This window comes from Rhinoderma darwinii, chromosome 4 (genome assembly GCF_050947455.1).
Source record: "Rhinoderma darwinii isolate aRhiDar2 chromosome 4, aRhiDar2.hap1, whole genome shotgun sequence".
In the NCBI taxonomy this organism is placed as follows: Eukaryota; Metazoa; Chordata; class Amphibia; order Anura; family Rhinodermatidae; genus Rhinoderma; species Rhinoderma darwinii.
In genome coordinates, this window is record NC_134690.1 from 269549108 (window position 1) to 269572566 (window position 23459).

General features: G+C 42.2%; 1 protein-coding gene across 4 annotated transcripts; it reads left to right on the plus strand.

Moving 5' to 3' along the window:
• The first annotated feature begins 47 nt into the window (after nucleotides 1-47).
• MTFR2 (mitochondrial fission regulator 2) lies at nucleotides 48-23258 on the plus strand. 4 transcript variants are annotated; one of them, XM_075862494.1, is made up of 10 exons: nucleotides 48-204; nucleotides 349-461; nucleotides 907-1034; nucleotides 6625-6723; nucleotides 13541-13645; nucleotides 15681-15805; nucleotides 15883-16115; nucleotides 16270-16576; nucleotides 18667-18865; nucleotides 21051-23258. In XM_075862494.1, exons 3-10 carry the CDS (start codon nucleotides 972-974, stop codon nucleotides 21123-21125), a joined length of 1206 nt encoding a protein of 401 aa, XP_075718609.1. In that variant the 5' UTR covers nucleotides 48-204; nucleotides 349-461; nucleotides 907-971; the 3' UTR covers nucleotides 21126-23258. The 4 variants fall into 4 exon arrangements, with proteins under 4 accessions (XP_075718609.1, XP_075718608.1, XP_075718606.1 ...); XM_075862493.1 differs by lacking the exon at nucleotides 349-461 and having other exon boundaries at nucleotides 48-211; XM_075862491.1 differs by lacking the exon at nucleotides 349-461.
• The last annotated feature ends 201 nt before the right edge of the window (nucleotides 23259-23459 follow it).

The window sequence follows — 23459 nt, forward strand, 5'->3', positions numbered from 1 at the left end:
GCTACCGAACTTATCACATGTCCTCACAAAACTGAACTGTCCAATCATAATGCGGAACGTGATCTCGCAGCGCTGCGTTTGAATGAAACTCGCCTGTCCTTGAACGAAGCTGAGCGAGGAGCACGGAGGACTGTCACTAGCCCGGGTGCTGCAGTCACGGGAGCGGAGACTTCTCCACAGTAAACTCGTGAAGCGCCTGGAACCGTGAGTGGTAATTATGTGTAATGTACCTCGTGTAATATGGTCGTGTGACGTGTACATATATATATATATATATATATATATATATATATATATGTGTGTCGGTCAGCGCAGCGTCAATGATAAACATGTATCTATCGTATACAGGAAGGGTGAAGGGCTGGACACGAGCTGCCACCTACATACTGTTCCTGACTAGTGTCGTCATTGTTTTCTGTGGCACTCTGGAATCAAGCACGATATTGCTGCACGGGGTAGGGGTAAGCATTGGATATATGGGAGATAAGTTAGTGATCATGAGGTAGACATTTTTCTGAGCTTCCTGTCCATATTACACTACAGTCAGCCCTTCCCTAGTCAGAAGTGACTGATAACAATAGCTCAGGCCCCGTGCACACAACCGTAAAAAATATCCGTAATACGGTCCGCAATTACGGTCAGTTCTATTGGCCAGGGACGCCTTTCCGTATCGCTACGGATAGGTATCCGTTCTGTAGAACTGTACCGCTAAATATAGAACATGTCCTATCTTTTGCGGTTTATGGGCTGTGCTCCCATACTTTGTATAGGAGCACGGGCCGAAAATGCAGGCTGCAGCCGTCCGTGCCCATGAGGCCCTTTATTTAAGCGGTACGCACACACGCCCAGCGTACACAGCACACACACCTGCTGCAACTTCCTAAATAACGTTTAATTGTTTTTCAGGGAGAGAAATCCGGAATGTCTGGAATAAGTTCCAGTGTGTACTAAGTCATCCTCAAGTTCTCTAAATGTCTCTGCTTCTGGAGCTCATCAGACAACTATTAGAATATCTGGGTGTGCCAACTGAACAGGTGAGTACAGATATATGCATTCAGAGGTTGTTTTTATTTTGGGGGGGTGGGGCATGGGAACGGTCACCTACCAGTCTGTTGTGGCTATGCCATTAACCCCTTCCCAACATCTGCCGTATATATGCGGCGCTGTCGGGCAGGGCTTCCCGCAAAGCGCAGTACTATTAAGTCTGAGCCTACACCATCACTGCCGGGTGCCAGCTGTATGTTATAGCTGGCACCCTGAGGTATTGGCCAGGATCGGAGCAACCATCCGATCCGGCCGATTAACCCCTCAGATGCTGCGTTCAATAGAGATCGCAGCATGTGTGAAGTTCTGGCAACGTGATTGCTGGGCTGCCGGTGGCTGCAATGGCAACCGGAGGCCTAATACTGGCCTCCCGGTCAGCCAGCAACGGAAGCCTCCTATGCCCCGCTCGCCGGCGGGGCCTAAAAGGCTTCCGGCACCATCGGCAAGATGGCGCCGGCTCAGCTTCCGGCTCTAAAGCTGAGCCGGCGTCATCAGCAGTGGGTGTCCGCTGTACGTTACAGCGGACACCCCGCTGTATCGGCAGGAATCGGAGCTAGCTCCGATTCCTGCCATTAAACCCTTCGATGCAGCTATCCAATGCGATCGCTGCATCTTAGTGGTTTGTAGCAAATCGGCAGCCTGCCATGCGATGGCAAGGCTGCTGACTGCTACTATGGCAACAGGAGGCCTAACAATGACCTCCTGTCTGCCATTACGGAAGCCGATTAGGCCCCGGCGGGAGCCTGATCGGCTTGCTGTCAGTTTTAATACATTGCACTACATAGGTAGTGCAATGTATTAGAACATCAATCAAACAGTTTCACCTTCAAGTGCCCTAGTGGGACTAAAGAAGAGTGTAAAAATAAAAAGTTTCAGGTAATAACATAATACACGATTGCCCTTTTTCCCTTATCAAGTCATTTATTATTGAGCAAAAATATTAAAATCATACATATTTGGTATCTCCGCACCTGTAACGACCTGAACTATAAAAATATTATATTTGTCCTGCGCAGTGAACGCTGAAAAAAATAAATAAAAAATAATGCCAGAATTGCTGTTTTTTGATCACCTGGCCTCCCAAAAAATAGGATAAAAAGTGATCAAAAAGTCGCATGTACCCCAAAATGGTACCAATAAAAACTACAGCTCGTTCCGCAAAAAAAACAGCCCTCGTACCACTACGTCTATGAAAAAATAAATTAAGTTAAGGCTCCAATAAGTCAGGAAAGAAAAATATGCAGTTGTGTCGGCCCGAGGGGAACATTTCTTCTGTTTCAAGTGGCGATTTATCAAGGCCCTAAAATTAGGGAACCAGGAAGGGTAGGGCCCAAATATATCTGCTGGATGCGAGGGCACCTGTATTATACCAGGACAACACTTCCCAGCAAAATTCCCCAAACTGCAAAGGTGCGGAGTGTGGACAAAAAGGGGGATAAGGAAGGACATTTATCAATGCGACACCGGCCTGCGCATAAAGGATTGAGCACAGCGTAACACATATCTATGGATTATTTTGTTTACCCCATTATTATACCACCTGACTATGCCCCTGATGTACTCCGCACAGCTCACATGTACCCCCATATTATAAACTGAAATACCAGTAAAACTCCAAACAAAACTACTACCAAGCAAAATCTATGCTTCAAAAGCGAAATGGTGCTCCCTCCCCTCTGAACCCTACAGCGTGCCCAAACAGCAGTTTACTTCCACATATATGGCATTGTCATACCCGGGAGAACCCTTTTAACAATTTTTGGGGTGTGTGTCTCCAGTGTTACAAGCTGGGCACGACATATTTGCCACTGAAATGACATATCTGGGGAAAAATTAACATTTTTACTTTGCACCATCCGCAGCGCAATCATTTATGGAAAAGACCTGTGGGGTGAAAATGCTCACTACACCCCTTAATAAATGCCTTGAGGGGTTCAGTTTCCAAAATGGGGTCACTTCTCAGGGGTTTCTTTTAATATTTCACATCAGAGCCTCTGCAATTGTGAACCAATACTGTGTAAGTGGCCAAATTAGGCCGCAATTTCGCATGGTACTCTTTCACTCCTGAGCCCTGTAGATAGTCCAGGCAAAAGATTAAGGCCACATGTAGGGTGATTCTAAAACTGGGAAACACAGCATAATAATTAGAGAGCTGTCTTGTTATGGTGGAACAAGCTGGGCACCACATATTGGCATATCTATGGAAAAAAAATCTCATTTTCACTCTGAAACATCGAGTGCACACTAATATCTGCAAAACACCTGCGGGTTTAACATGCTCGCTACACCCCTAGGTGAATTCCTTAAGGGGTGTAGTTTCCAAAGCGGGGTTACCACTGTTTTGGTCCCACAGGGGCTTTGCAAATACGACCTAGCGACCAGAAACCAATCCAGCAAAATCTGCACTCCAAAAGCCAAACGGTGTTTCTTCTCTTCTGATCCTTGCCGTGTGCCCAAACAGCAGTTTATGACCACATATGTGGTATTGCCGTACTCCAGAGAAGTTGCTTTACAAATGTTGGGGTTCTTTTTTTTCCTTTATTTGTTGAGAAAGTGAAACATTTGGAGCTAAAGCTACGTCTTATTGAAGAAAAAGGATTGTTTTTATTTTCACTGCCCAATTCTAATAAAATGTATGAAACGCCTGTGGGGTCAAAACACTCACTACACCCCTAGATAAATTCCTCAAGGGGTGTCGTTTCCTAAATGGGGTCAGTTGTGAGGTTTCCACTGTTTTGTCCCCTCAGGGGCTTTGTAAATGTGACATGACCTCCGCAAACCATTCCTGCTAAATGTGAACTCCAAACGCCAAATTGCACTCTTTCCCTTCTAAGCCCTGTCGTGCGTCCAAACAGCCATTTGGGACCACATGTGGGGTATTGTTTTACTCTGGAGAAATTGGTCTACAAATGCTGTGGTGCTTTTTCTCCTTTAGGCCTTGTGGAAATGAGAAAAAATTAGCTAAACCTACATTTTCTTTGAAAGAATGTAGATTTTAATTTTCACGGCCTAATTCCAATAATTTCTACAATAAACCTGTGGAGTCAAAATGTTCACTATACCCCTAGATAATTTCCTTTTAGAGGCCTTGTTTCCCAAATGGGGTCAGTTTTGGAGGATTTCCACTGTTTTGGCACCACAAGAGCCCTTCAAACCTGACATTGAGCCTAAAATATTTTCTAATAAAAAAGAGGCCCCAAAATCCACTAGGTACCGCTTTGCTTCTGAGGCCGGTGCTTCAGTCCATTACCACACTAGGGCCACGTGGGATATTGCAGACTCTAGGCAATATTTATTGAGTTGCATTTCTCTGGTAAAACCTTCTGTGTTACAAAAAAAATGGATTAAAAATTAGTTTCTGCAAAAAAAAAAAGTTTAATTTTGTAAATTTCACCTCTACTTTGATTTAATTCCTGTGAAACGTCTAAAGGGTTAAGAAACTTTCTAAATACAGTTTTTTATACTTTGAGGGGTGACGATTTTAAAATGGGATGACTTATTGGGGGTTTCTAATATATCAGGACCTCAAAGCCACTTCACAACTGAACTGCCCCCTGTAAAAATAGCCTTTTGAAGTTTTCTTGAAAATGTGAGAAATTGCAGCTAAAGTTCTAAGCCTCGTAATGTCCTAGAAAAATAAAACTATTTTCAAAAAACGATGCCGATCTAAAGTAGACATCTGGGGGATGTTAATTAGCAACAATTTTGTGTGGTATAACTGCCTGTCTTACAAGCAAATACATTTACATTTAGAAAGATGCAAATTTTTGCAATTTTTAAAATTTTTTTGTGTGTTTTTCACAATTAAATACTAAATATATCGAGCAAATTTTGCCAATAACATAAAGTCCAACATGTCACGAGAAAAAAATCTCCGAATCGCTTGGATAGGTGAAAGCATTCTGAAGTTATTACCACATAAAGTGAAACATGCCAGATTTGAAAAATGAGGCTCTGTCCGGAAGGTCAAAAGTGGCCAAAGCGGGAAGGGATTAAAGAGAACCTTTCACCTGCCCATACACTTGCAGCTGAGTGCAGAATGTAATAGGCAGGGCTTCGCAAACCGTCTCACTTTAAATTATTTTTCTAACTTCCTCCGTTATTTACATGTCGGTGCCGTTATATTTGGCGCCCGATATGTAAATAAGCCCTTGAACTGTCAATGGGGCATGTAACAACGCTGTGACACTGTCCAATCCGCTATGGACAGTGTCACAGCAAGAGCTGGGGAGAGAGCGTGTGTGCCTGCGCTCCGTAGCTGATTGGACAGTGTCAGAGCGAAGACATTACGCCCCCTTGCCATTCAGTCAGGTAGAAACGACCCACTGACAGTTCAGGGGCTTATTTGCATATCGAGCGCCAAATGTAACTGCACCGATATGTAAATAACGGAGGAAATTAGAAAAATAATTTCAAGCGAGACAGTGTTTATGAAGCCCTGCCTATTACATGCTGCACTCCACTACACGTGTATGGGCAGGTGAAAGGTTCTTTTTAATGTCCGCAATTGGAAATACCCCTTTAATGTTTTTACACTGGTAAATGGCATAATTTTTTATATTTTTTTTCTAGCACTTTTCGGTTAAAACACACAGAAAATATTTAATCTCAAGCAAATATATAAGTAACCATCAGTGTAGTACTAATCCAGAAAAATACGAGCCAAAATAGAGATGCAATACAATTCTCTGGCACGATAACTAATCTGCAGCGACATTGGTTCTGTAATAAAGTCATATAGTGACGAAGTCCAAATACTGTAAGCAGCGACGTAACATGCTGTGGCAGTGATTAGACAGAGACCATGTAATGGTCAATCGGGGGAGTAAAGTAAAATTTCTACTGTGAGTATATTCGTTTTTTGTTCTTTTTTTCTATTTCTTACAGGTTTGTGGCCTTTGGGGAAAATTGTCCAAATCTCAAATAAGCTTCTTCTGCTCTGTTCACTTGGGCATCGTGGCTTTTGTTCATTCTTTTTAAATGGATCCTGACGCTCTCATAAGTAATTTCTGTATTTTTATGGCGAAAATATTGCTGCAAACCTAATTAAAATGAATCCGTGTGATTGGTGCAAATGTAAAAATTTTCAGATACAGATATTTTGTATCCTGTATACAGAGCAGCTGTATCGTACGCTGAGACTTGAATCCGTCAGGTCGGCGGCACTGACGGATTCAGTGACATGCAGGATTCACCTGTTATCGATCACATCTAAGTTATGAAATTGGATGTGATCGATCGCAGCTCGATCCTGCGTGTCAGAGACACACTGGACCTGCTGACACTGAACCCGTCAGTGCCGCTGACCTGATGGATACAGGTCTCAGCGCTAGATACAGCAACTCTGTACTCTGTATACAAAGCAGTTGTATCTCAAAGTAAAAATAATTTTTCATAAATATTTTGAAAGTTGCACCAATCCCACTGATTCATTTTTATTAAGACAAAAAAGAGAAACAGTTTCAAAGGTTTACATAGCCTTTAATTCTTATCAACCTGATGTTTTAGTCTGAGGTGATCCTAATAGTATTCTGTTTTGTCCTAAGAGTAATTGCTATTATTTTTATTTTTTTTAACCAGTTTGTGCCAATATGGGAACGGTTTACCCGCAGGCGAAGTTTTGTTCGTACTATAGCAAATCGCCTTCCTCCTGTGCTGTTTGAAGGAATTGATATACAGGTATAGTAATGAGTACTATCTGTATTGTTTGATAGTTATATACATTAGGGATGCATCGAAATTTCGATACAGTGCACCCTGAAACGATTGAATACCTTAAATTGATGTATTTCGATACTAAGCTGTGTGGCCGCTCAGCTTGGTATAGAAATAAATGAAGAGAACATGGCGTGCGCACTGTACAGCACAGGCAATGTTCTCTTCCTTCAGCGACCGCCACGCTCGTCATTCGTGCCGGCCGCGTCACAGTAGGAGGGAGGAACGCTCCTCTTTCCTTTCTCTACTGCCACTAATGATAAACTGAGACTGTGAGAAAGGGGCAGGGAGGGGAATGTTGCGAGGGGCACAGGCTTCCTTATGTGTCTGTGTCGCTCGTGCTGCAGTGTACAGTGGCAGACCAGCCCTGGGCAGGTATTAGTGCGGAGTGAAAGACTGAAATAAAGGCACTAGTATTTTTTGCAGCCAGCACTGAGGGACATTGGGGTTAATGTGACCCACATTAACCCCAATGTTGCCATTGTGTGAAGGAAATGATAAAGTCACTTATCATTAATGTGAGGCACAAAGAGTTATGAATTTACTACCTCTATATCCTCACAATAATAGTAATTAACCCCATCATGTACCTCACACATTAACCCAATGTTGCCCATTACATGTGTGAGCGTGGTACTTGATGTGATCACTTACTATAATGAATATAATGGGCACCATTGGGTTAATGTGAGAGGGAAATTATGTGGTTAATTCACATGGCTGTGTTCGGTGCCTGAGATGCAAACCGTATGTCGCCCCCTTTTCCTGGATCCAACATAGTTCAGAAAGCCAGGCTTCTAGCATCATAGTCATCCATGGTGCTGTGAGTCACTGCCTCCACACAGGAATACTGTCCCATAGTGTATTCATGTCTTCAGTACAGGACAGTATTCCCGTGGGGAGGCAGTGAGGTACATGGGGTTAAATACTATTAATGTGAGGTACATGGATGTTCATAATTGTAAACACCATATTCCTCACATCAGAAAATGGAAGGACTTTATATTTTCTTTATTTTTTTTTTATTGTTGGCAAAGTATCGTTCTGGTATCGAGTATCGCAATACTACTCTAGTATCGGTATCGAAATCCAAATTCTGGTATCGTGACAACCGTAATATACATAAATATTGGAGCATTAACTTAAGGCTGGTTTTCGTTGGTGTGTTTTACATCGTTATTTTAATGTCAGACTTTTTGGTTTATGGTATTTTTTCTGGCATTTTTCCCATAGGCTTCTCTGTAGGACTTCAAAAACACACATTTTGTTACATATTATACAAGTCAAAAAAACTCCACAATCATCCCCACTCAGTAAAGATTGCCTTTCTTCTGCTCTGTTCATATTACTGTCATTTATTGATTCCGTGTTATTGACTGCAAGTAAAAGGTAGTCTTCAGCATGTGTTTTTGCAGTTAAAAGCCCAACAGAAACCTAGAGAAATCCATTATATGTAATTGTGATCTATTTAGAAACAGATTTATCTTAATGAAGACCCCCCCCCCCCCCCCACCACCACCACCTCCTCTCAGGGAGACGTGGCTTTCTGTCATCACCAGTACGAGCCTCTAGTTCTCAAAAAACGACAGTGAGTTTGTGGAACTCCTATCAGAAGGATGGAAGCACCCCCTGAGAGGCGCTTAGTCGTTTGATGTATATGCTTTCCCCGTTTCTGGTGGATTTGGTCACCAAATGGGCTGTGTCTCCTTCGGTTGATTTTCACCTGTGTAGCTGCTGAGCAGGAGCATCACCCTGCCGCTGTCAGATGCGGTGCCCCTTACTAATTTGCTCGACAAGAGATTGGATTTACTGTCTAGGTCCGCTTAAGTGGCAGCAGGGTCTACCCTGTGCCCAGCATTCGCCTCTTCCTGGGTTAGCAAAGCCTTCTCAGTCTAGACTAAACCGCTTCACAAGGGTATTTTAGAGGGCGCTTCGCAGTAAGACCTAATCGGTCTGGCCTCTCAACTCCTCCAAGTTTTCATGTGGGTCCTCTCTTGAGTCAGCCTGTTTGGCTGCCAGAGCATCAGCTAATTTGGTGGCAAATCTGGGGCAGAGCAGCCTTCTTCAAAAACATCCTCACTGGGCTTCCTTTTGCTTGGGGGAGACTTTTTGGCAAGCGTCTGAATTTCTGAAGCCACTAGCGGCTAGAGTTCCCCTCCTGCCCCAGAACCATTCTTGATGCCAATAGCGTTCCCGATATTCTCAGAGATTAGGTTCCTTTCGTAACTTTTTTCCTCTCGGAGATCAGAGAAAAGGCCTAGCCGACCCACTGACTCCGGTTACCCATCCTTCAAACCTAAGCCCTCCTGGCATGGTCACCCTAGACCACAGAAGCTTTCCACTTTCAAAACATCTTCTGCCTAAAGGTGTATCCCCATTCGAGCCTTCCCTTCAGGTGGAGGGGAGCAACTTTTATCAGGCAATTTGGCTTGCCTGCGTTCAAGAGGTGATGTCGACAGAATACAAAATAGAATTACTGACCCTTCCCCCAAGTTGATGCTTTCTGTCAACCCAGCATTGGGCCACAGGTTGTGCTTCTGTTTTTGTTTTCTAGGCTGCTAGTTCTATTCTCCTTCAGGAAGTAATCGTTCCCGTTCCACCGCCAGAATGTTTTCAAGAATTCGGGTCAGTCAGGCCAATCTTGGACCTGAAGAAGTTAAATTGCTTTGTACGAGTTTGAAGGTTCACGATGCAGTCCCTGTGGTTGCCTTTCCTTTATCGACATCTGCAATGCCTACCTCCACATACTTACCGCAAGGGCCCAACAACATTTTCTTCGTTTTGCTGTTCGTTCTTATTTCCAGTTTGTCGCACTCGTTTTCGGGCTTGCCACTTCTTCCAGAGTCTTTTACTAAGGTTTTAGCGACTCTGAATGTGCTTCTCCTCACCAGGGGTGTTGTTGTTGTTCGTTACTGGACAACATCCCCCATTAGAGAGGATAATCTTTCCAGTCTCTGTATCACTATGGACACCTTCAAGAGAATCGAATGGATCATCAAGAGAGTTGGCCCTGGTGCCAGCACAGTTCATGAAGTTCCTGGGGATGACTTTCAACACCAGGAGAGCCAGGGTACTCCTCCCATTGGATAACTTCAGTGCCATTCAAGCCTTGGTGGCTCTCTTTCTCCAGAATGCTCCTTCTATTGTCTGCTTCTGTATGTGGATGCTGAGCAAGATGGTGTCGAGGCCGTCCTCTATGCCCAATTTCACACTTTGCATCTCCAGAGAGCAATCCTCGCGTGTTTTTACATGTTTCTTTTCCTGCCCTACGTGTTCGTCCGGAGTTCTGGTTGGAAGCCTTCTGGGTCATTCTTTAGGGACGGTATTTCCTGTCCCTCCAATGGCTTGTCATCACAACGGATGCCAGCCTCTCCAGTTGTGGGGCAGTGTCTGGCCTTCACATGGTTCAGGGAACTTGGTCGGAAGAAGAAACTATGCTAGAGATCAATCTTCTGAAATTAATGGCCATCTTACTGGCCCTCTCCCAGTGGACTCCACTTCTCCAGGGTCATCTGGTCAAGGTCCAGACCAAAAATTCCATGTAACCGTCAATGCAGCGCCAGAAGCAGCAATGTGGGAGTCTTCTCGCATCCCCACTGGGTGTTGGCTCACGTCCCAGCTCTGTCTGTAGTCCACATACCAGGAGTGGACAACTGGGCTGCAGATTTTCTCAATCTGGAAAAGCTGGAACTGAAATAATGGTCGCTCATCCAGAGATTTTCCCCCAGATCTGGCGAACATGGGGCACACCAGATGGGGATCCCATCTCCTCTTGTCTCAGCCACAAGGTTCTAGCCTACATGGCCAAGACTTGGGATCCCAGGGCTCTGGCTGTCGATGCCCTGGTCACTTCTTAGGGAAGGTTATCTTTTCTGCTGGGTGTCAAAGACTGAGGGCACTCCCATCATCCTAGCTGCTCCAGCATGGCGTCGCGGTGCCTGGTCCGTTGAACTCGTCAATCTGCTCACGGATGCACCATGGCGCCTTCCACTGACGACCCAACCTCTTTTCCCAAAGTCTGCTATTTTATCCCACTTTACCTCAGCTTCGTTTAATGGCGTGGCTGGTGCTTTGAGATCCTGCATTCTTTCTGAATGTCAGTCATTCAGATGATGGTCAAGGCCTGAAAACCACAATTGATCAAGGTATTTCATTGCATATGGAGAGCCTATTTCTGTTGTGAGCAAAGCAGTTTCCATTCCTTGGTGTGTGCCACACCTAGGATTCTGTCCTTCCTGCAATCGTGTCTGGATCATGGCCTTGGCCTAGCTTCTCCTAAGGGCCAGGTATTTGCTTTTTTTTTTTCTGTAAATGTAGGCTTTCCGTTCAGAGGTGAAGACCACCGAGGCTTGCAGGATGTGGCCTATTCTGCCACTCCTTTTCGGTATCCCACAGAGCCCTGAGTTCATAACCTGGTCCTGAGGGCTCTTCTGGCGTCCCCTTTTTCTAAGCCTTTTCGAGACCTTTCGCTCTGCCTTTTTTTTTTTTTTTTTTTTTTTTTATTCCTGGGAAGTTGTTTTCCTTGTGGCCATAGCTTTCATCAGATGGGTTTTGGAACTGGCTGCACTGTCCAGAAAGTCTCTATCCCTGTAGATCTCAAGGAGTGAGGTGGTGTTCCATACCGTCCTTAGTCCCAAAGGTGGTTTCTGCCTTCCACATCAATGAGGACATTGTCCTCCCTTGCTTCTGCTACTCCCCATCTCACCCCTGGGAGCGCGCCCTTCCCTGTCACGATGGGGTGAGAGCAGTACGCATCTATTTTGCAGCAACTTAGTCATTCAGATGCTCTGACTCCTTTGTGATTCCCAAAGGGCTGCACAGAGGCTTGGTGGCTTCCAAGCAACTTCATTGCTCGCTGAATTCAGTCTGAATTTAGAAAAACTATTCGTCTAAGGCAAAGGCTCCTCTCTTTTGGGTCACCGCCTGTTCCACGAGGGCTGTTGCTGCATGCTGGGCCTACGGGCCCACAAGCTCCCTCAGGTTTGCAAGGCTGCTTCCAGGGCTTCGTTACATACCTTCACAAAATTCTACCAAATTCATACCCTGGCTTACTCTGATGCCAGCCTGGATCACAAGGTACTACAAACGTCTGTGCACTTGGCAGCTTGCACAGCAGATTTCTTCTTTGGGCTACTCTTTTCGACTGCTTTAAGACTTGGGCCCCGTTCACACAAACATGAATAACGTCCATGTGCTGCGCATAAAAATCACGCGCAGCACACGGACCCATTGATTTCAATGAGGCCGTTCACACATGCGTGAGTTTTCACGCAGCGAGAGTCCACTGAGTGAAACTCGCTGCATGTCCTGTATTGGTGCTTTTTCACGCACCGACGCGCCCATTGAGGTCTATGGGTTAGTGAAAACCACGCACCGCACGCGTGATTTGCGCATCAATTCGATTGAAAAAAAAGATGTGCCTTGCAAGTGTGTGAATAACGCATGCCACTCGCAAAGCACACTGATGCATAATGCATCAAACGCAGACCATAGTGATACGCTCATGTGAATGAGGCCTTAGTGCTGTATCCCCTAATGACCGTAGCAAATTAAAATTGGATTTTTGCACTCCCTGTAAAATCCTTTTTCTCTTTCAAATAATTGGGGAACACATATCCTGCCCCTTTTTTTTTAAAAAAAAATTTTCCCCTTGGTTCAGGACTTTTGTTCCTGTTTCGTCGGGACCATGGAAATGTTTATGTTCTTGTCCCACTGCTTCTTTATAAACTGAATAGTCCAGTGTTTGTGGAATGTGGTATGGTCTCGGCGGAGCCAACGCTTCTTTCCTGACTAGTGCCAGCTTCCTAGTAGCAAGAGTCTTTACCAATGGTGATGTTTCCCCCAATTATTTCAATGAGCAAATAATTTTACGGAGTAGAAAAATCCCAAAAATAAATTAAAAACTATACCAAAACTGCTGTCGGATTTTTCTTTTTTTGTTCATTCTGCCTCACAAAAAGCTGAATAATAAGTAAACAGTCGTATGTACCTCAAAATGGTACCAATGACCACCTATAGGTTGTCATGCAACAAAAAAGCACTCCTACAGCTCCGTTTACAGAAAAACAAAAAAGTTATGGGTGGAATGTCGCGTCTCAAAAAAAACAAAAACTAAAGGATTTATTGTACAAAAGTAGTAAAAAAAAAAACAATTGGTATCGCTGAAATCTTACTGGCCCACAGAATAAAGTTAACTTGTCGTTTTTACTGCATTGTGAACGCCGCGAAAACCTTCACAAAAAGTTAGATAATATATTATAATACCAAAAATGGTGTTGTTTAAAAATACAACCCGTTCTGCGAAAAACAATACCTCTCACAACTATGCCAATGGAAAAAGGTTATGGCTCTTGGAAAGGGATGAAAAAAACACTGGTGCCTTAAGTGGTTAAAGTTGTTTTCTGAGCCTGAAAGTAGTTTTATATTTTATTTTATTTTTTGTATAATTCTATCTAATTTATCACCTACCAATATACTTTGTTTGAAATCCGCCACTGGTCCCCAACCTTGAAAGACTGGGGCCCCATGTGGACAAAACCGCTGTCAAGTCTTGTTCTTGTAACATCCCATCGATACTGGCACCTCAGACAACGTGGTCATGTGATTTGTCACACGAATACATGGAAATGTGGTATGTAAATGTATGTCTACATACAGCTGCAGGCTTTCAAGAAATGGACGTACAGTGAATTGATAAGTTTCTTCAGTCCTTGAAGAAAATCCCTTGAAATCCAGACCTTGTCTGTTTTGCTTGCTTATGCGAATATTTTTCCTTTTCTAGTTTATGCAAGTTTACGAACGTAAGAACTATGGCTGGACTCGTAGTGTGGTTCGAATTATTGGAACGTTGCTGCCGTTGAAACGATGCCCTAGACCTCATGTCCAGGTTTGTGCTATTAGATCATTTGTAGAAAGTTAGTTGGATCTGTTACATATGCTGCACTGTCTGAGGGCAGCATAAAGAAATGACAGACAAGCTGCTTTCAACATTCTGTTACTTCTTCGTTAATGTGCCGTAGTTTGAGTATTTAGTGGGTTTACCTCCGACAGGGCAGTATTAATGTGACAGATCAGCTTTAAAAGTCTCTACATGTTGTGCATCCAGATAGTAAGAAACGTTTCACTATGAATTCCCATTAATCTTCTGGAAGATAATAAATATTGGTTGTCATAAATAAAGACTATCCTAAATAAGTGATTCACACAGTCAGTGTAAAGACTTGCATTATTTTTGTTTTGTTCAACCCTTGATATAGCATATGTCTTAACTAAAATTCACCATTCTGGCAGGTGTTCAATTTATAGGGCCTGTGCCCCTGTTGTACCTTGGCTGCCATTCTCCTACCTGTGAATTCACCACCTGTCCTAGGGCCTTAAAAGGGGACATAATATCAGGCAATGTCAGACATTGCCCATTATGATGTCATCACATGCACTAGTGTCTTATAGGAAATCCACAAGCTTAAAGTAGATGCAACACACCTCTGGCATAGACCTCTTTCTCCTACCTGCAGCCATCGTGGATGTCAGGCAGCAGCAGATCCCAACTATAATTTTATAGTGCTAGTGCCCTATGTCACCATGTAGTCTTAAAGGATGTGCACAATGCCTTTGTCATAGTCCACATCCACTTTCGGGTGCTTCCACCATAGCTGTCTGGCAGCTGCGGGTACTGGCATTCCAATTTAGAAGGCCAGCACCCCTTGTATCGTCACTGCTGACCATACCTCCACTTGTGGCAAGACCATCCATTCTGAGTTGTTAAAGAAGACACGTCAGTCAATGTGACTGACATTACCCATTAGGTCGTCATAACATCTGTGACCTAAACACCACAGTGACCCCACAACATGCACTGATCCCTATAAGCAACTCTTCTCCCCCCCCCTCCCCTCGAAGTTATTGCAGTATGATCACCCGCTATGGACCCTTAAAAGGGACATGCCTCCCGCATGGACCACCCCTGCTTCTAGGTACAACTCCTAGGCACCATTTGTGATGTCACTGCTCCCACCTTTGACCTCACCACCAATTTTAAAGGCCTTAAATGTGACGTCAAGCGGTATCCCTAACATTGCCCATTATGACATCAACACCTAAATGACCGTAAGTCAATGTCACTGTGAGGCTGGGTTCACATGACCTATTTTCAGGCGTAAACGAGGCGTATAATGCGTATTGTGACCTCACAACCTGTTCTGGGGCCTTAAAGGGAATGAATCACACATATTGTTTTCTACATATTAAAACCACATAGTAAAAAACATTCTACAATTAAACAAAAAAAAAAACGTTAGAAGAAAAAAAAGATTTCTTTTTATGAACTTCTAATTTCTGTACATTATGGGGGCAGCCATCTCGTCTGAGCTGCTGATAACAGCATTTGGAGATATGCTCCAAAGGAGCCTGTGAGGGGACCCATTGATGTCTATGGGTGGAGTATTCTAGGCATGAAGACAGATGAGTACATCACCTATTGTCCATGGTTGAACCTGCGTTGTTTTTTTTATATATATATATATATATATATATATATATATATATATCCTTTTATTGTACATTAATCCTTCTTGTGATGATAATGAGATGACTGCTGAGAAGTGATCTCTACAGAACAGAAAGTGTCAGTCGCCAGAGTGAGAACTGCAAGATTTTAGGATTATTTTTTTTAATTAAAGATAATATAGAAAATGAAAAAGCAAAATCACCAAAAAGTCTTAAATGTTTAACTTAATTTAGATAAAAGGTCATTTTCTGATGAAACATTTCCTGTAAAGAGGACATGCTGGGCAGTGTCACTGACAGTGGCCATTTTTTAGGGTTAAGACTATGTAGTGGAGTTTTGTGGAGTATGTTTAAATACAAAAATGTTGCATTCAGTAACATACAGCTAATTATTGTCTCCTATTTCTCCCTTGCAGAAAGTCTTAGGACCTGGAGTATTAGACGCTAACGAATATGAAGCTGTCAGCAGACCTTCAATCCCCTCTTTGGCAGATGCCCCATGTTTGTTAGATGACGATGGTATGACTTGCACCCGATTTAGGTAATGATCACATCTTACTACTCTTACGGCTTCTGCTTTGTTAATGGTCTTGTAGTGATAATGATCTCTTTCATTAGACATGATCTTCCATCAAACCAGTCCATGGGAGAACTCTTCTCAGCGGGACCCCCTAACACAGATTCAGGGTTTTTAACAATGATGTTGGGCAATAGATTATCTGAGAACAGTCACCTTCCTACAAACGATCATACCATTCAGAAAATAGCAGCATTGGAAGATGAGCTGATTCAGCTGCGAGCGCAGATTGCAGCCATTGTCGCCATTCAAGAATCAAAAGTCGTGCGGTCTCGTAAGTCAAATTTATGTATTTATTTATTGACACCATTTCTTTGAAGTAATGTTTTCCCTTTAATGAAAAATTTCTTATTATTCATTTAATTAGTTGATCAGGTAAGACTGTTTGCTGTATGTTTTGGTAACCCTACAATCTTTTTCCTTTTCAGATACAGAATCGCTGTGTTCATTTAGCAGCCCTAGTGATGCACTACCACCTCCATCTTTAGCTTCTACACCCCTTTCTGCACAGTTCTTACAATGTATAGCACCTCCGCCACCTCCACCACCACCACCCCCTCCAATCCCATCTACTAAGCTAAAATCTGCATTTGATCTTATAAGGGAACGTAAGGCTTCTCACAAACACAGCCCAATAGAAAGAGATGGTTCTGAGAGAGAGAGTGCGGATAAGCTTCCCAGTATGATGGATGTTTTAAAAGGCATGAATTCTATCAGACTTCGTGCAGTTGAAAGGTAAGAATATATGGATTTTTATTAGTGCCAGACTAACACAAAACACATTTCTACAAAATGTATTGCCTCAAAGAGTATTTCATTTACATCTCTTATTTTAGTAGTACAAAGGCTTAAAACATTTCAGTACACTGTATAAACCCTGCCGATATTGGCTTACACAAAAAACAAAACATTGTGCACCTAATATTTAGTGCAATCTGCCTTCTACTTTATCACCTCCTTGATCCGGTTTGACATGGACTCGCCCAGATTTTGAATCATTTGAGGGGAAATTTCATGGTACCACAAATGAGTGATGGTCTCCATTAGTTTAATTTTATTGGGTGGACCTGTATCCCATTTTGTCGTACAACATCTGTGTATTGGGTAGCGTTCATCATTCCTAAGAGGAAGTAAATGTGGTCCACTCCATTGTATGTGAAAAGGCCCCCGCCCCTCACCATGACTCCAGGGGCATATTTTATTCGCTGCAAACACTGGCATCCTTTCATCGTTGGTACAGCAAACCAGATTGAACGAAATCGGCTTTTATCAGAAATCAATATCCGTCTCCAATCGTCCACGATGCACGTTTGTGAGCCCACTGGAGACTCTTCTTCATTTCCTTTGTTACCAAAGGCTTGTTCTTCGGTTTTCAAGCATCCCATCCCATGTAACACATTCTTCACCGCTTAATACTCGCAGTTGCTGCAACAGCAGTTGAGGCTTGCAATTCTTATTCCAATTCTCTGGAACTGCTGAAACGATATTCTGTGCAAAATATTGTCTTCTCGAGGTCACCACAGTCTTGGTCTTCCCTTCTTTTTCGGTCAGTTTCCCTCTTCGTTTAGGTGTTTTACCAGCCGTGACACAATAGAGCAAGAACACTACAACTTCTGGGCAATATCTGTTTTGCTGTAGCCCTCTTTATGCAAAATGTTGACCTTTTTTCCTTTTCCTGGGAGCCCTATCTGGTTTCTGACAAACCCAATGCTCAGCTGCACACCCAGTCCGAGAACAGACACTGGGGCAGATCTATGAAAACTGTCTAAAAGAAAAACTGTTTAAAAAATAAAAGCTGAGATCTGACAGCCTTTTTAAGGTTCCCGGGGGATTTTAGAAGTCAATATGGGCAGATATGCATAAATTATTCACACCGTGCTAAACTTTTTCACATCAGTATAAGTGTTGTATGTAGAAGTAGGTATTATTGTATTTGGATTTCTAACAATACCATAACCCTTCGTTTTCTGATTCTGAGATCCTAAGACCTCAGTCTGTAAACCTAATCTCCAACCCGCTACAATGGGACTGCATGCACATGGCAGAGGCTAGGCCCTCTCACAGTCAATAGGGCTGTCTGACAGGTTATAAAAGTAAAACAGGGGTTGTTGTGGGACAATCCCTTTAATGTGTAATTCCCCCTAAAACAAGTTTGTTTAGTCCGCTTTGACAACATACGTGTTCTTCCAAATTCTGACTAGAAATCTATGGTTTATTGCAGATCAGATCAAAAACATCTGCGTCACCAAAGTTTGAAGCCAGCAATAACAAATGCTGAGGATTTCAATGCCTTGTGGGTTTTGCTGTATTGTATGCAGAATTCTCCCAATAAGGAGTTGTCCCTCCTGTAGATATTCCATAAACGTCTACAGTGGGAAAAAGTTTGATTAGATGACCTAGTTTTGGTGATTAATGTGGTTTTACATTTCCAATTAGTCCAGAATAATCCACATGCTATGCTACCTCTGCTGAAAACGACTGTTTTTGCCTAAAATCACAGTAGCTCCTTGATAATTTTTTATGGGAAAAGAACAAAATATTAGTCTAAGCAGCAGTCATAACTTATCAGTGCTTATGGTGGCATATTAACTCAAGTGTGATGACAGATGAAAGGCATTGGAACACAAAGCATCCCATTATCACTAAATTGTGATATGTTACATGGAACAAAACAAAAAAATCTGTTCAACTGTAAACCCTTTCTTTCTTTAGGATCCATCGGCTCAAAAAATAAATAAATAAAACAACCTGCATCAAAACTGCACAGTGTAATCCTGAACTTACCAAATATTTTAAAGTGCTTATTTTTTCCCCTCTTCCTTCAGATCCCCTGGAGGTACACCCTTAACAAAAAAAGACCAGAGGAGGCGTTCTCTTAATGATCCAACAGACCCTGCATCTATCATAGCCCGAGCCCTAAAGCAGAAGTTTGCGCACCGACATGAGGATGATGCCATCGATAAAGAAAATAGATCCTACGAGGAGTCTTCGTTCTCTAGTCCTGAAACCCCAATGGTACAACATGTATGAAAAATACATGAGTGATAAAATGAAAATGAGCTGTATGAAGGATTTATAAACCAAAGTAAAATTGTGTGTGTGTGCACATATATATATATATATATATATATATATATATGTACAACAAAACATTAGTAACACCTAAAAAAAACTTTTAACCCTAGCTACGCCCCTTGTGTGTGTATGTCTATCCATATATATATATATATAATGTCCTCAATGAATTAGAATATCAAAAAGTTTATTTATTTCAGTGATTCATTTCAGAAACTGAAACTCCTATATTATATAGATTCATTACACACAGAGTGATCTATTTCCAGCATTTTTTTTCTTTTAATGTTTGATTATGGCTAACAGTTAATGAAAACCCAAAATTTTGTGTCTCAGAAAATTTGAATATTGGGTAAAAGTTGAAGATTATAGACTCATGGTGTGACACTCTAATCAGCTAACCAACACAAACACCTGCAAAGGTTTCCTAAGCCTTTACAAGGACCGGTCTGTTACTCAGTGGTCCAAAGTCCTGTTTTCCGATGAAAGTAAATTTAGCATTTCATTTGGAAATCAAGGTCCCAGAGTCTGGAGGAAGAATGGAGAGGCATCAATCCAAGTTGCTTGCGGTCCAGTGTGACGTTTCCACAGTCAGTGATGGTTTGGGGAGCCATGTCATCTGCTGGTGTTGGTCCACTGTGTTATATCAAGTCCAGAGTCAGCGCAGCGTCTACCAGGAAATTTTCGAGTACTTCATGCTTCCCTCTGCTGACAAGCTTTATGGAGATGCTGATCTTATTTTCCAGCAGGACTTGGCACCTGTCCACACTGCCAAAAGTACCAATACCTGGTTTAGTAACCACAGTGTCACAGTGCTTGATTGGCCAGCAAACGCGTCTGACCTAAACCACATAGAGAATCTATAGGGTATTGTCAAGAGGAAGATGAGAGACACCAGACCCATCAATGCAGACGAGCTGAAGGTCACTATCAAAGCAACCTGGGCTTCCATAACACCTTAGCAGCGCCCCAGGCTGATCGCCCCCATGCCATGCCGCATTGATAACACCTCAGCAGTGCCACAGGCTGATCGCCTCCATGCCACGTCGCATTGATGCAGTAATTCATACAAAAGGAGCCCCGACCAAGTATTGAGGGCATATACTGGACATACTTTTCAGTAGGCCAACATTTCGGTATTAAAAATCATTTGTGAAATTAGGCTTATTTAATATTAACATTTTCTGAGACACTAAATTTTGGGTTTTCATTAACTGTTACCATAATCATCAACATTAATAGAAAAAATGCTGGAAATCGCTCTGCGTGTAATGATTCTATATAATAGGAGTTTCACTTTTTGAATTGAATTACTGAAATAAATTAACTTTTTGATGATATTCTAATTCATTGAGCAGGACTAGTATATAATCTCTCATGCGAATTAAAATTTCCCTGGTGGTCTTTGGTAATGGAGGTGTTTGTCACTGTCACTAGCTTTGGTTGTCTAGGGTAGAGGAGGGAGCTCTTATTTTATTCTCTGTCTAAGCTAGTAGAGGGGGTTAATATTCTAGTCCATAGAGCACTAGGCTTAAAGTAGGGTTTTATATTTGGTGGTCTAGTGTATATAATAGTGTTTAATATACTGTTCCCTGTGGTCTAGTATAAAATAGTTTCATAACTGGTGGTTTACTCTACCTCTCCATGTCTTGTGAACATCATGTTCACCTGCCCCTCATACCCTGCACTGATAATACAGGACTGTGCAGCTGAGAATACAGCTCTCTATGATCCTGCAAAACAAAGAATGTGCACTCTACCTTCTCATTAGAAAAGCGGTCATGGGAGTCTATTGACCTTTATTGGCTATGAATGCATATGTTCTGCTGTAGTCCTCACCCTTAGTAATTCCTATGCAGTTATGATGAAACCTATTAAACAAAGTTCTTCAACTGATCCTGTAAAACACATAATTAAAGAAGTGATGCAGACGTGTACTTTGGCATCTGTTTGAATCCCATAGAAGTCAATTAAATCCATTGACTGATGCATTATGATTTTTTTTATTTAATTTTTTTTGTATTTGCCTTTATGCAAGTATGTACCCAAAAGCAGGAATGGAAGACCTTCACATGATAAAACTACAGAGTCCGGTGCTTCAATTTCTAACTTTGCGTATGTTTTCTATTTGCAGTTTGGGCGCCACCTGCTAAAACCTGTGGGGAAAAGAAAACAAAAGGAAATGACAAGAAAGCAAGTACATGTGTGATTTGTCAGAAGCGGTTTTGGAAAGATGTGAAAATCTGACACTGACTACAAACTACACAATGTAACCGGCAGCTACACTATACCTTCATTTAAGCCGTGGGATTGTAGTTTAAAAGTCTATTTTACTGTAAAAGTTGGTTGGTGGATTTGGTGTGCTGAATGATTGGAGGAATTAGGACAGGATTTGTTTTTTATTATTTTTAAAATGGTGTTCTGACAAGGACCAAATTATTAATAGGATAAGCCTCAAATGTCTCATATGGGGTTCCAGCAGTCAGAAGAAGGGGATGGGGGTTTCCATTGTCCTCTATTAAAATTTTAAACCTGCAGCATAAAGGATACTGAGTCTCTGCTCCACTCCTCTCCTGGTTTAGAGTAGTAACTAGGGACCCATATGGGGTCCCTGATTTTTCCGATGGGTTGGTATCCCATTGATCAAACATTTATACTGGATGATGCCCCGAACACTCCTTGCTTAACATCACTTACACAACCCTGAATCTTTAAACTGAATAGATAGTAAGCCACTTTTCTAGTAATGTGACTAGTAATTCTATTTTTTCTTTCTGCAATTATCAAGGCTCATAAAAGGTGACCCATTATGCATTTGAAGAACATTTATAACTGTTGAGGTGTCCTATACAGGTAGTTCTGAAAACAGAGTTGGATATGAACTCTGTGCAGACCATTTGTACACGCATGCTTAGCGGTTTTTCTTTTCGGATAGAATTGTATTCAGTCGGACGCTACTCTTTTCCTGTTGCAAGCTTTCCCTTCGAATGCTCCAGTCCACCTTTCATCGGTCCTTATCAACCCCGTATTCTGAGAGTTCAAATACTATGGCCAAATTTGTGAATGTAGCTAGGGCAAGTCTACATTTAATAACCATTCAAAAAGCCGAGGTTAATATGGGAAGAAAAAGCCTTAAAATAGCCAAGCAAATGCTGTGAGGGGAAAGAGAAGCTTCATGGTATAGAATTATGGAGACCTGCTCTTATACTTGCTGATTGTGCTTATGGATAAATACTATGCATGTGAAATTGCTCTTAAAACTGCATTACTGGCATTACTATACAGATAGATGCTGCCTTCCTTTACCTCCTCGAGAAGTTGGTGTCAGTCCTTGTACAGCTGATAACCCAGTGTTGATAAAGGTCTGCAAAGGGTTGACTGGAAGAAAGGAACCTGTGAAATCTCGCTTGGCTTTGTTGAATATAGCATGGCATACAAAATGACTACTTTATAGACGATGGCAAAATGATAGGGGGGATTCAGAATAGAATAACCTTTTCAGATCAACCTGCTGCAAGTAAAGACCTATACGCTGGTGAGACCTTGACTGACTGTTGTGCTTTCCATGCCTAAGTCAGTGTTATCTGTACCTGCAGGACTCCATCACATGCAACCGAGAGGGGGCCTTGCTAACTTGATAAAGGCCTGTCAAGGAGCGAGAAGAAAAAAAAAAGGATTAAGGGCCTGTTCACATCACCGCTGCCCTTCCGTTGAGGGTTTCCGTCGGGTTAGCCCCTCAATGGAAAGGCAAACGGAAACCTTAGCTTCCATTTGCATCGCCGTTGACCTCAATGTTGACAAACTTTGCTAAAGGTTTCAGTTGTGACCGGGTTCCATTGTTTTTGGCAGAATCAATAGCGCAGTCGACTGCGCTATTTTGTCAAAACAACGGAGCCCTGTGACAAAAGGAAAACTTTAGCAACATTTCTGTCACCATTGAGATGCATGGAGATGGAAACGGAAGCTAAGTTTTCCGTTTGCCTTTCCGTTGAGGGGTTAACCCGACGGAACCCCACAACGGAAGGACAACGCTGATGTGAACACAGCCTTAGACCTGAAACAGACCAGATACTTTTATGTTTTGGCCTTATATACCAAAGCATTGAACTAGCTCTTTCTAGCTGTACATGTGATAAAGTTGTTCCTTACTAAAGGTTTTCGGTTTTCTGTATATATTATTGGTTTGCATAATTTTTAACTATTTCTAGGCTTTAAATTTGCAATCATGCAAAACTATGAGATGCTACTTTGTCAGGTTATTTACATGTTCATGGCACAAGAAAATGTTGTACATAGTACCGTTTTGTAAATAGTTTTAAAATAAATTTGTTTTATCTCCTTAGTTCTTGTCACTTTGTATTATTTATTGTTCAAAGTACACATTCTGTTCATATCATTAAAACCATGATAATCTGGTCACAATATCACCTGTCATGGGGGGGATATATTGGGGAGCAAGTCAACAGTCAGTTCTTGAAGTTAATGTGTTGGAAGCAGGAAAAATGGGCATTAGGATCTGAGTGACGTTAACCCCTTCCCGCTT